The 14,102-nt window shown below is 32.8% G+C and overlaps 1 protein-coding gene across 1 annotated transcript in view; it reads right to left on the reverse strand.

Annotated features, from left to right (window-relative positions):
* Positions 1-5,714, reverse strand: part of LOC128174796 (uncharacterized) — a 33,263-nt gene extending 27,549 nt beyond the window's left edge. The window contains exons 1-2 of the mRNA XM_052840253.1: positions 5,377-5,714; positions 51-119 (exon numbers count right to left, since the gene is read on the reverse strand). Coding sequence (XP_052696213.1) covers positions 51-119; positions 5,377-5,566 — 259 coding nt within the window. The 5' untranslated portion in view covers positions 5,567-5,714. The remainder of the gene's footprint in view (positions 1-50; positions 120-5,376) is intronic.
* Between the last annotated feature and the right edge of the window lie 8,388 nt (positions 5,715-14,102).

Consider the following 14,102-nt stretch of genomic DNA (forward strand, 5'->3'; position numbering starts at 1 on the left):
GGTATACATTGTTTATGTGTTTTCAAACATTTCAAACACAATAATCTTACCCGTTTTCTGGTATGCTGGACTATTATATTTTTGTTGACGATACCGCTGTTCGTTTCGTAACGTTTGTGCTAGAGAAAATGGTAAATAAAAAAGAAATGGAAAATGGATATTAATAACGGAATTCCACTTTTGCATTTTTTATAAAATTGTTTTTTTTAAGGTAACGGTGTGAAAATACACCAATGAATTTACTACAGATGTATGCTAACGTTATTATAGAATACGCCAAGAATATTTCTTATAAGATATTTTTAAAATGTTGTACATGAATTTAAAAGTTAATGGAAAATACGATGGACAGTCTGTTGGCCCCATTGCCTTCTAAACTAAAAAAATGTTGTGCAATAAATCAATTAATCAATAAATCAATTAAGTACTATCTACTTTAATTGTAATTCGTATTTATTTTCATTGGAAACCCCGGATCTATTGATAAATCCAGAAATATCGATCCCTTAATCTAAATTTCCCGCCGTTATGGATCTGCCATTGAAAGTTAATTTATGACGTTACACCATCTATTCCGATTTGTTTTATCAACATAGCATCAGTTTTTTGCAAATCTTTGCGTAGTTGTGGAAATTGTCAACAGATATCAAGTATCGTAGAATATGTCTGCCGTCGTTATTTCGGAAGGGTATTTCCGATTTTAGAGACTGTATTTTAACCATCCATTTTTTTTTTACAATTATAACAAACTTAAAGTGTATTCTGTTAGCGTAAAACTTGACTCGGAATAAAAATTTACTCGGCCATTTTTCAACATTGAATGATTGCAGATTAACAGCTGTCATTTATTTATTAGAAATGCATTTATGTATGCATACATGTATTTATTCTTAAGATTGACATGTGAACTTAAAACATTATCAATTTTGTTCAGTCGATTACTTGAGTAATAGCAAGGCATAAACCAGCGTTTTATATGGAACGCCTCAACTGCCTCATGTAGGTAATCTTCATAATATAACAATACTTCAACATTACATGCTGATACTTTAACATTACATGATGGTACTTTAACATTACGTGCTGATAATTCAGCATTACATGCTGATACTTTAACATTACATGATGGTACTTCAACATTACATACTGATATTTCAACATTACATGATGGTACTTTAACATTACGTGCTGATACTTCAACATTACATGATGGTACTTAAACATTACATGCTAATACTTCAACATTACGTGATGGTACTTTAACATTACGTGCTGATACTTTAACATTACATGCTGATACTTTAACATTACATAATGGTACTTCAACATTACGTGCTGAGAGTTCAACATTACATGCTGATACTTCATTATATGATGGTACTTCAACATTACGTGCTGAGAGTTCAACATTACATGCTGATACTTTAACATTACATGATGGTACTTTAACATTACGTGATGGTACTTTAACATTACGTGCTGATACTTTAACATTACATGCTGATACTTTAACATTACATGATGGTACTTTAACATTACGTGCTGATAGTTCAACATTACATGCTGATACTTCATTATATGATGGTACTTCACTATGCGATGATTCTAAAAATAGGGAAGTTTTAACATTGGGCTGTTTCTCTGTTTCAGAGATTGATCACTTAGGACTAAGGTCCACTGAGACTAGTTTGGATCATGTCAAAATGCTGGAACTACAAATAATAAAAAACAGGATTCTGCTTGAAAAATATATGTTATTAAAAAAATTGTAGATACTCAGATTATGAAAACCACTGGCAATCAATTTGTGAGAAATTATAACAAGTTTTGTGACATATGTGATTGCTTAAACTATTCTCTTTTTTTTTTAATTATATTGACTTGTAAACAAATATTTTGATACATGTACCCCCTTTTCTATTGTATTTTTTTTATCTTCTATATCTCCCTTTTTTCTTTTCATTTACTCCTATTTTATATATATATATATATATATATATATATATATATATATATATATATATATATATATATATATTTTTTTTTTTTTTTTTTTTTTTTTTTTTTTTTGCAAGAAAACAGGTTTTCACAGTACACGGATACTCTATTTCCTTTAGATTAATAAGATATTACAATATGTAGAATCTTGAAATGTATGAAATATGTCTGAAATATGTGTGTATGTGGATTTATGTGTAAACAAAAAAAAAAAAGCTGGAACTGAAGAAGTACACAATACACTCCAGCTCATGAGAGAGGATCTCTACTGAATAAAAATATTGTCGAAACATACGATTTGTTTTGGTGCAATGTACTTAGGCAAACGACAACCACACATGCAACTTATAAGATCATGTAAAGGATAAAGCATTGCATTGCTGTTGAATCTGATTTTAGCAGTAACTGTACTGTTGAACAAATAAGTGCTTTCATTGCCCACTCTTTCACGTGGATCTCCAGGAAGAACACATTAATCCCCATAAGTCCAATCTACATGTAATATGAATGACAGAAGTATTTGTTTAGGTGCTTTTTAAAAAAAAAAATTAGCTGTTCGCTCTGACTAAGCGCCAAAAGATTGGGTTCTGAATGCACATTTTTAGACCAAAATTCCCTGAAGGACTTTTGGTACCCCCTGATTTTTATGCGCTGAGCCCCAATGAACTCACAATGCAGCCATTCTTTAAAATTTAAAATGACCCATTTAAAAGACAACACTTAATCAAATAGTAGCATTTGTTGAGTATCTCGATCTAAACAAATTTTAGTGGACATTAGTCAAATCTGATCAATCTCTGAAACAGAGAAACAGCCCTGTGTTAAAAACTTTACAGGCATCCACGTGTTCTGAGTTTTAGCGTATTTCGTTCCCTAGGCGACGCTTCCCTAACCCTATTTTTAGAACTACCGCATCGTGAAGTACCATCATATTATGAAGTATCAGCATGTAATGTTAAAGTATCAGCATGTAATGTTGAAGTATCAGCATGTAATGTTAAAGTACCATCATGTAATGTCAAAGTATCAGCATGTAATGTTGAAGTATCAGCACGTAATGTTAAAGTACCATCATGTAATGTTAAAGTATCAGCATGTAATATTGAAGTATCAGCATGTAATGTTAAAGTACCATCATGTAATGTTAAAGTATCAGCATGTAATGTTGAAGTATCAGCACGTAATGTTAAAGTACCATCATGTAATGTTAAAGTATCAGCATGTAATGTTGAAGTATCATCATATTATGAAGATTATCTACATAAGGCAGTTGAGGCGTTCCATAGTTTTATTTAGAGCACTGTGTACATTGTATATGTAAACCAAACCGGAATAGATTGTTTGAAGAAATAATAAATTTTCGGTTTTTAATGCAAAAGAGTTCTACATCATGCCAGCTTCCTGTAAATACAATTTCTCTAACTTCAAACGTCCATTAAAGCTTAATTATGTAGTTTACTATCAAAACAGCATGGCCATATGTGATAATTTAAACCATTTTTTTTACTTTCCTTCCCCTTTAACAAAAATCACAAAAACATATTATTATATATCATAATCTTATATAAATCCCTTATTTATACCTGATACATTTTTCATTATTGATGTAAAAACTGAAGAAGAAAAAATGTTAGAACACTGTATTTGAAAGTCCTGTGCAAACTAGGCATAAAATAATCAATGTCCGTTACCTTATCAAATACCGGCATTTTCTGTTCAGTCCTACTCATTTGGTACATTGTATATATTCTTATTAAGAGTTAACAAAGGCCATATTATTACAAGTAATTAATATGTTACATAAAGAAACCCCTGAGGGAGGTGTCAGGCAATAAGGAAGTCGGCCGAGAAGTCTTACAAATATCACCTCCCAAAAATAGTTTTATTTTTCTGTGATGTAACAGTCTTACATGTAGTTTGTTTCTATGGAATGTCAGTTTCATGTATCTGTGTACATTGTACACATGTATATGATGAAATATCATACTGATTAGCGAGGTATCATTAATAAACACCTATCACCATGATTTTGGATTTTATGATCGGTAGAAAATGTGCGTATACAGAGTAACGGTATAGCATGCGTTTTATTTGACGTTAGGATTTGCTTTATGGTGGCAATATACAATCTTTACAGACGTATAACGCCAAACGCTCTCCACAACACAACTGTAAACAACAAAAACGCATATTTAACCTCGTGTATTTGATTCTCTAATCGCCATTGTCTGAACGGATTTGACAGGAAAAAGGAAAATTGAAGGATTTATCATTCATATTTATTTGTTTTTCTAACCAATACTGCATCAATTTAATTTTTTTAGGGTCCTTTTTAGCTGACTTTTATTTATTTATGTAGCAGACTGTCTTTTAGACACAACAAGTACCAATTATTCAAAACCACACGGCGCCATGTGGTCAACTTAATTAAAGGTGATGTATGATTATACAGAGCCATTTTAACAAGAGCTTGGACTTTGGGTATTTTGTCTAACAAAAATGAGACTAGTCCAAAATATTTGACGTTTTCCCGGCATTTTAAATGGTTTTGATACTTTATATACCAGGAAAAAGTCAGAACCGGCGCCATCACGATAACTGGAAATTCGCCGCCTCCAACTGGAGGCGGCTTTCTCGGATCGATTTTAAATATTTACGAGTTGAATAAAATGTTTCACTCACAACTAATTAATAAAATCGATTTCACTGCTCGCTAATATCGCTTTTACGGGTCCTTACATCCCATAAACAGGCTGTTGAACACATTCTATCAAACTGTCGAGAATTGTTTTGATTTCGTGCATTTTTGAAAGCTCGCGAGAAAATAGGTCAACAACACTATTTATCAGTGTCGTCATCAAAATATGCAGTTAAATTATATTTTGAGCTGTATTTTTTTAAGATTTAATATAAAATATTATATGTATCTATTTAAAATTGAGCCTAGAATACCACTTCTAGTTTGAGGCGGCGAATTTCCAGTTTTCGTAATAGCGCCGGTTCTGACGTTTTCCTGGCATATAAAATATCCAAATCGTTAAAAAAGCCAGGAAAACGTCAGATATTTCGCACTAAAATGAAACCAGCGTCAATATAACTTGTTTTGATGCAAGAAATATAGATAGTTACGTCCTGCAAAAACCCCAAGGTCTTGTTAAAATGGTTCTATCTTAACGATTGTAATATTACATGTATATATCGGTTTTTTTAAGAGAATGAGAGAGAGAGAGAGAGAGAGAGAGAGAGAGAGAGAGAGAGGATGCATAGCAAAACATTTTAATGATATAGAATCGATCGGAAGTGAGCAAACAAATGATATTTTTTTTAGAAACGATACAAAAATAAATAAAGAAAAGTGTTTAAAGTCGGGTATCTTACCATATTTCTTCGGCACACAGGAGCAAATCCGATCATAATTCACGAAAACGTAGTTATACGGGCAACATTTGAATTTATGGGGATATCGGTCCGCATTATCTCTGTAGCAATGTGGACGAGCTAAAATCGGCACTTTCGTACAAACTAAATTCGTCAACACCGCACCAACTTGTAACATAGGCAATGCCATGGCTTACAGCAACGAAAATAATCCAAAACAGAATAAAGTTCCATTATTCATTTTACTAGAAATTCTCGATTTGCAGCCCTGGTAGATGTAAGTTGATACATGAGATAAGCGGCTTTCCCACTGAGGTAGGTCCATTGATGGAATAGGTCCCCATGCCTCCATGTAAATAATGGATCTAACGAGAGCGATGCGTTTGTCCATCGCAAGTGAAGGGTGATTTGTGCTGGATACGCTTCATTAATTAATTCCACAAAAATCCACAAAAATGTCACGCGAAGTGTCGGGGGGCTTGCTGATCAACTGGACAGTGTTGTCAATCGAATGTCGTTTCCCGCGCTCCAAAATGTCGTCTGCCAACCAGTCTGCCATAAAACAGGCCAAAGTGAAGAAAAACGTAAGGTACGGGAGGTGCCTATAGAGGGTAAGAGAAACAAGACAAAAAGGAACGCACTGAAGTTTCTGCCATGCCGGAACGTCTGTGTAATTTGAATACCAATAAAAACAACGAATCTCCATGTTCCAAAAAATAATGCAACAATATGAATCACGAAAACAATGTGAAAAAAAATTATTTTATATAATTGTATCAAAAAACAGAGATAATTAAATCATAAGAAGGAAAATAAAACACCCATATATATTTACCGGGGAAAATTGATAAGGGCCAGACCTGATATACAAACGTCTGTACGTACAGTCGTACATCATGATCAGAAAGGCGTAGCTATATTTTTGCTTTTTTCGCAAATTGTATCTTATTTGTTGTTTTTATAATTCAATTTTTCGTATTCCATGTATGGAATATACTGCCACCCGGTAAATGTAAATATATCAACATGGTACAAATTAAAAATAAATAAAATACGATCATTGAGGACTAATTTTTACGTCTTAATGATAATGACACTAAAAGTAATTAGGTCAGATAATCATGTATGGGTCATTGATAGACAATAAAAGATACGATAATGGCGCTGTGACATTGCGTCCATTTGTTCTCCACGTTCCTTCTACATTGGTCATTGATAGATGATCGTTTAATGTACCGCTTCTTATGCGGAGACAGTTGGGTCAAGAGGTTGATCCGACGTTCTAAGCACAGTCAGGTACCTTTCAAATCCATCATCAGCACTTTTTTCCGGATAACTCTAAAGTGCATGTTCATTAATGTACGTTGTTACTTTCGTTTTTAAGGAAAGGGTATAGGGTTACTAACTTAAGTATTTAACAACTCTTTAACCAGAGGCTCATTTTTCAGAGTCTATTTATCACAAAATAATATGAAATGATTTGTTGCATTCATTTAACGATGTTAAAGCTGCTTGGTCCGATTTTATATCAAATTTTATGCACGCTTTTAAACAATGGTTATGCTTAGTATATGTATAATAATAGACATTGCAGTAGTTTTACCCGTCAATTATGCCAAATTTCAATGAAGCAAAGTAGGTACAAAATTTGCAAACAAAACAAAAGACATTAAAAGGTACCGCGTTATTTCGCCTCATGTTAAATTTCACCCCTGACGACGAGACGGGTATGGTTGTATTACGAAATTGACATCGCTTTAAATAAAGGTCGAAATGATCAGACAAATTACAAATAAACATGTGTACGTTTTGTTCGCTAATATTTCTGAAGTCTGCTTTCTTTACAATCGATGCATAGCATGCGGGTTGAATAACCCCCAATCATTCGGGGGACGAAACCAAGCGGTTTCATTTTCTAAACATTCCCGTGATGTCTTTTGGTTTATTTTTTCGTTTGCCCAAAAAGAAATTATTTTTAATATTTACTTTGAATATTTCTAACTTTGAAAGGAGACTGATTCTGCTGGTGTAAATAGGAGAAAATCCATAACTTTCTAAGATAAATGATTTGTATGGAAACATTTGTGATACTGTAATGACAAAAAAATCGGACCAAGCAGCTTTAATGTACATTCTGAGCAATTTTTTTTCCGGGTTTTTAATATTTAATATAAAAATAGTTGTTTGTAGTAAACAAAATGTATTCATATACAAATTTAAAGATATACTTAATGCGATACAGTATGTGTTATTTTTTTTTTTTTGGATATTTTGCCATATAAATCTGAAATTTGTTGTTGAACTAAAATATCCACATAGTAATTTTTCATTAAAAAAATTGTCCAGAATTCATCTTAACAAACGCTGTATATTCCTTTCCAGGGTCTATAAGCCTAATATACAAGGAAAGATTGGCTCATTTGTCTATGCAAGCATTGTGGCTTTGGAAATCCCTGATCTATCAACATAAACCAGCAACACGTACGTAGCCATTAATTCGCGCCTCTTTGTCCTACTTATTTTGGCCCATTATAAAATACTGATTGTATCGTAATATGTGCATATGTTACAGTAAAGTATAGACTTTATTCTTGTAACCACGTAGTTGAATGCCGCCTACACGTTATGAAGACTAACGTTCATTTTAAATTATATATAATGTGAACAAACAATAACTTCTTCAATTGCATTTAAAAAAACCCATAGGCAAATGATTTAATACACTCAACCTAAAATCTCAATTCTCCCAATTTATCTATTGTTTGTTGCAATAACCTCTGAGTCATTTCAGTCATAACAAACAAGTGTATAATGCTACATAGGATTTTGGACACAAATTTATGGACTGCAATCATTTCCTAAAATCGTTCAATTGTGACATACAATGACATATCTAATGTATAGTGGGTCATAATTAGGTTCATTGATATTGGTTCCTTTTCTTTCTTATTAGGACTATCACAAAAATATCAAGCACGTGAATATACTCTGTGTAAGAAGGCACATGAGTTCCAAAATCAGCATGCGTCAAACATGAACCGCATTCCTAACATGAGCAAAAGCAAATATGTAAACTCTCAACCGCTAATGATAAAAACGTTTTTTTTAATTAAGGCGTTGCAGTAGCAGCCTATTTGTCTAAATAACACATTTTTATTACCTTAAAGATGTTATATATTGGCAATATATATTTTCACTGATACGTGTACTTTTACTTTATTTGTACGAGTTCTGCTTCAAGAATGTAAACCAGACAGACAGACGGACGGAGGGACTGAGGGTCATAAAGAAACCCCGAAAGATATCATAAACACATCACTTATTTAATCGAGTTTAGAATGCAAATTTTATTTATTGAAACATTCATTTGAATCATTTTAACGTCAAACATAAGTGATTTTCAACCGCCGGAATATTCTATAGGTATTAACTCGCATCATGCCCATAGATATACATATACCAGTATCATCTTGATGATATGTATTCCCACCTAATACTTTCAATAATCCAACATGTTCTCTCTCTCTCTCTCTCTCTCTCTCTCTCTCTCTCTCTCTCTCTCTCTCTCTCTCTCTCTCTCTGGTGATTCATGTGGTACATGTGTATGCGACATTGCATTAAGAAATACACAACACAGATTTTTCGATGATATTACTATATAAAATATGACACTCATTTGTGGCCCAACCTTCCTCCGGGGATCATGATTTGAACAACCTTGAATCTACACTACCCAAGAAGTCTGCCACACAAGTTTCATCTTTTTTCGGCCAAATAAATTGTGTAAAGATTTAAGAAAAATACTTAAAAATTTTCAATATTTTAAAATTATCTCCCCTTCAAAGAGGACATGACCCTATCATTTGAACAAACCTGAATCCCATTTACCCAATAATGCTTTGTGCCAAACTTATTTGAAATTGGCTCTGTGCTTTTGAAGAAGAAGAAGAAGAAGAAGAAGAAGAGGAAGAAGAAGAAGAAAAAGAAGAAGAAAATGTGAAAAGTGTACAACGACGACAATGAAAACGACAAGTTTGCCAACGACGGACAACGGACAAATGTTCACCGAAAAACCTCATTTAAGACTTAAACTCAGGTAAGCTTAAAAGGAATACAGAAATTTCACATGACAATATTATATTGGGGTTATCAAATTGCAATATCAACTCACAAGCAATGTCACTGCTATTTACACTGATTTTGTGATAGTTTATAACAATTAAAATCAGAAAATACAACAGCTATCAAAGTGTAGGGGAAAATAAACCGGCAATTTGCATGTTATTTAGGGAGATAAAAATATACCAAAAAATATGTCAGTGTCTAAAAATAAGACTCTTTTGTTAGAACTTCTAAATGTAAAATGATATTTCTAGGTCCTACAGAAGTTCCAACCACCACTCAAGTATCTCGAGTTGTCAGGAACAGTGCCGGAAACAAGCGAGTTTGACTGAGTGAGTCCGAGATGTCGACTCGAAGATCTATTTCTAACACTCCCTCATTAAGTCCAATCTCCGTTGAGGAAGTCACGGAGCAGGTTGATTATCCCGCACTCCATTGGTATAAGTTGTTGTTTTGATATTAGTACTTTGTAGAGTTGAACATCTTCCCTCATTATTAAAAACATACCAACAAGTTGTTTCAACATTACCAGTTACATACTGCACATAGCAGGGCCTCTTGCACCACATTAGCTCAACGTGTTTTGTATCAGTGCTTTGTAGGATAAATACAAGTAAAATATTGTGCAGAGCAAGGGCCATAAAGGTAATCTCTCTTGTTATCACATTGGCATCATTTATTGTTTTAATATCAGTACTGTGTACTAGTGTAAATAAGGTAAAATAATTCACAGACCTCGTTAAATTCAAATGATAGTGATCGTTTATTACATTGGTTAGACATGGTATGGGTCAACCGTCAATTTTACTGTGCATAGCATTACAATACAATTACAATACTTTAAGCGGTTTAGAATTTTCCTATCTATACTACTATATTAAAATAATAGACTCGAATTTTTGGGCTTTAATACCGAGAAATCGGAAAGTACTGTCTTTTGTTTTATATATTTTAAACATTATTGGTACTTGAAGATTACCAATTTGTTTTTACTTTTTTTCAAGATTCGCTAATTAATAAATAACGAAAATTCCTTTAAAAAATCCGGAAGTCATCTTGATTTTTGGGATTTTACAATCTTGCGCATGCGCATTACATTCACGCTAAGTCACAGGAGGGTCTTTAATTATGTTTTCACAATATTCAATTTGCATTGATAACCTCAGAAACGATAATACAAATACGTGTAAATTTTCATTGAAAAGAGGTATAGCGCACTTCATATACGACTTGCCCTCAAATATAGCCTTTTGCAAGCATCAAACATTTTCAATATTATACAATATTTAGTTTAAATATATTTTTAAAAAACGCAAATTACACAATCACCATGCTCTAAGAGTCTTAATTATTTTACACGACATCAATAAAATATTCAGGTTTTGTTAGGGATATATAGGAAAGTAGTTAGTATACGATAAAAAAGTTGGATATTTGACTATTTTAACCACTCTAAACCAAAGACATCCGATTAAAATTATCTGTTCTACAGGTATTGTAGAACAGGTTTACATTGAATTAGTTTTGGTTTAACGTGGTCTTAGTACTGAAAATTAGACAAATATTTCAATTAGTGTCTTTTCTAATACAATCATGTTTATAGCCATATATATTGAAAATGCATCTGTGAAAATGTTAGATGCGTGGCCTAGTGGTAACGCGGATGTCTTTCTGATTTTGTGGTCGCTGGATCGAATCCACTAAGTAGTAAAAAATTTTCACTGAGACATAAACAGAATAGAGAGATTAAGTTAAACGTATGTAATCTTCTGGGTTTTTTTAAACAAAATTATCTTGTTTAATTCAGTCTGAGTATGAGTACACCCAATATATACAGATCTCTTCATTAACACGGTACATATACTCTATTAACACTTAGATCCATTGCACTTTGCTTGAACTTATCACGGTTCAGAATATCAACTACTGTTCTGTTCAGCAAAGAAAATACGGGAGATAACTCTTACTCAGTGCAAATCCCGAGAGTTCATGACAACATTATGTGTAAATTTGAAGCGAGGAAAAAAACGTTGGTGAAAAAGTGTTGAATTCTTCATTAAATAAATATGAAGTAAATTTTTAGATGAAAAAGAATAATTTGATTGTTGTTTTCAATGTAGCTTTATTAATTTTCTCCAAAATCGTTTCGGAGCGATTCTACAATTTTTTTGCCACATTACCGGTATATGGGTGGCATTTTAACTTGGGTGAAGGCCTGTCCAGATACACAGTTAGATTATTTTAACTAAGCAGAGTGTGTGAAATTAATAGTTTTATTGTAGGCTTAAAACTCGGTTATGTAAATGTCAACAATACGGTGTGTTGATGTATCTATTTCGTAAATGTCCGATATCGTATGCATTGTCAAGTCAACCCGTGCACGCACGGGTCAAAGTCTAGTTATAATTAAATACTTAACCAAAAGTTTGTGTTAATAATATTTAATCAAAATACTGAAGAACTAACGGGAGTTGATTTTGTCAATGTTTATTTATTTTAAAATCAATGATATGTTATTTTGCATAACAAGTACATGTAGTTTCTAATTTGAATTACGCACATTTTTATAATATGAATTTTTGGAGTTTTTATTCGACAAGAATGTCAAGAAACCCCCATATGAATCATGTTAAATAATATTTAAAGATGAAATTAATTCAATCAAACTGTGTATCAGTGATAGAAATATTTTTCGAAAAATTGTATGGATCCAAGCAATATTGAACTCCAAACGTTCGGCTAACACCGTAAATCACCGACAGGGATTTACGGAGACAGCCGAGCGTTGAGTTGAACGTGACTATATTGAACTCTGGCGTAGGAATACATACGACTACAAAAAATATTTAAATTGTTCGTAGCATTTAAAATCTGACTATTATCAAGGTATTTATAAATACGTTTCCTTGAAAAACAATGCTTTAGCATACATTATATCGAATTCCTCAATTATTTTCAAGAACTAAGTGTTGTCAGTGGTATTGATTTGTGCTGAGGTCCAAACACTGTTTCACTTTCGGTTTGTCTGTGTAACTGCATAGGAGAGTTGATTAAAATCAACTCCCAAAAAGGTAAAATAAAAACACCAGCGGGGTTCGAACTAACAACTTGCAGATTTGTAGTTAATGCTGTAACCCATTGCGCCACTTTGTTAGGTATATGTAACTGTTTTAATAAGGAAACATTTGTAAAATTAAACTTGGTTTTATTGTTTATTTCAATAAAAAGTATGTCACAATTTAGAAGTAACTCTTGTATAATTTTCATCAATGAATTTTAAATGTAAAGTTCCTATCGCGAATTTTCCGTGAAGTTGCGGTTAGCCCGGTAGCATGCCAATCGGCTTTCTACTAAAAATACTACCCAACTTTCATGAACGTATCTTGTATTTGATTTGTATTCTAGACTGTAAATTGTACATGTAAAAGTTCTTAAAATCCATATGGTGAATTCAGGGGAAAGCTCAATTCGTTACACTCGCTCAAGTTTACGCTGAATAAAAACTCCAAAACGAAACAAAAGTTCAACAAGTTGTATTTAAGTTGATGAAATAACGGTACATGGTATTCCAATGAAAACCGATTCTCGGAGTTCCGAGATAACAACTTGATAACGTGCGGAGATTCCAGCACGGACAGTCCGATATAATTCTTTGTACAAAATCGAAACTAACGTGCGGAAATCCAGCACAGCTAGCCCGATATCACACACACTCCACTAACGTGCGGGGTTCCAGCACAGTTAGCCCAACATATCACTTTATGCTAACGTGCGGGGTTCCAGCACAGCTAGCCCAACCGTTCTCTTCCAGATCTTAAACCATTCTCCCTTACAATAATTTTTTTTTTGACAGGCATTGCTTTTTTGACAAAGGAATAGTAATGGCATGCCAGAAAAGTAAACATTCACACATATAGCTGTTACGATAATTTCACACTTCTATTGTCCAACAATTATTTAATTTGCCTGGAGATTAACTTAAGAAGATATCAAAGACTAGTGTCAAGAGGATTAACATTTTGTCACATGAAAGCATCTCCGTTTGTTTGTTTGGTTATTTCCTTTTTTTGTTACAAACTAAATTGCGTAATTAATTTGAGAGATTATGTTCTCATAGCAGCTTGTAAATTTTAAATCGTTAACCAAGATTGTTATAGATAAGTTTAAAAATCTTTGATTTTAAACTTTTAATATAACATATATCATCTTAATGCTGGGACTATGTAGGGTAAATACCAGTAAAGTATTGCAAAGAGCAGGGGCTTTTCATTGGTTGATGATTTCCATTAGCGTGACTCGTTTTGATATCTTTACTGGTCTTTGATGAAGGAGTTATTGAGGGGCAATGACGTGTCCAATGAAAAGTACATTTTGAATTTTTATCCTTTTTGTTTTTCTTTTACATTTTTATCGTAAATTGCTTCGCAGTAACTAAAAGGGAATTAAGGAATGGAGAAAAATCTTGACTTATTCGCTACATTGTTACAAATTTAAAAGAAAACAATTTGATTTGGCAGTTAATAAATCAAATGATTACACTACATTCAGCAAGTGCATTAACTGTTTATATTTACATTTTCCAGTGTCTTTGCCTGTGATAACAC

The sequence above is a fragment of the Crassostrea angulata genome, chromosome 1 (genome assembly GCF_025612915.1).
Source record: "Crassostrea angulata isolate pt1a10 chromosome 1, ASM2561291v2, whole genome shotgun sequence".
Lineage (NCBI taxonomy): Eukaryota > Metazoa > Mollusca > Bivalvia > Ostreida > Ostreidae > Magallana > Magallana angulata.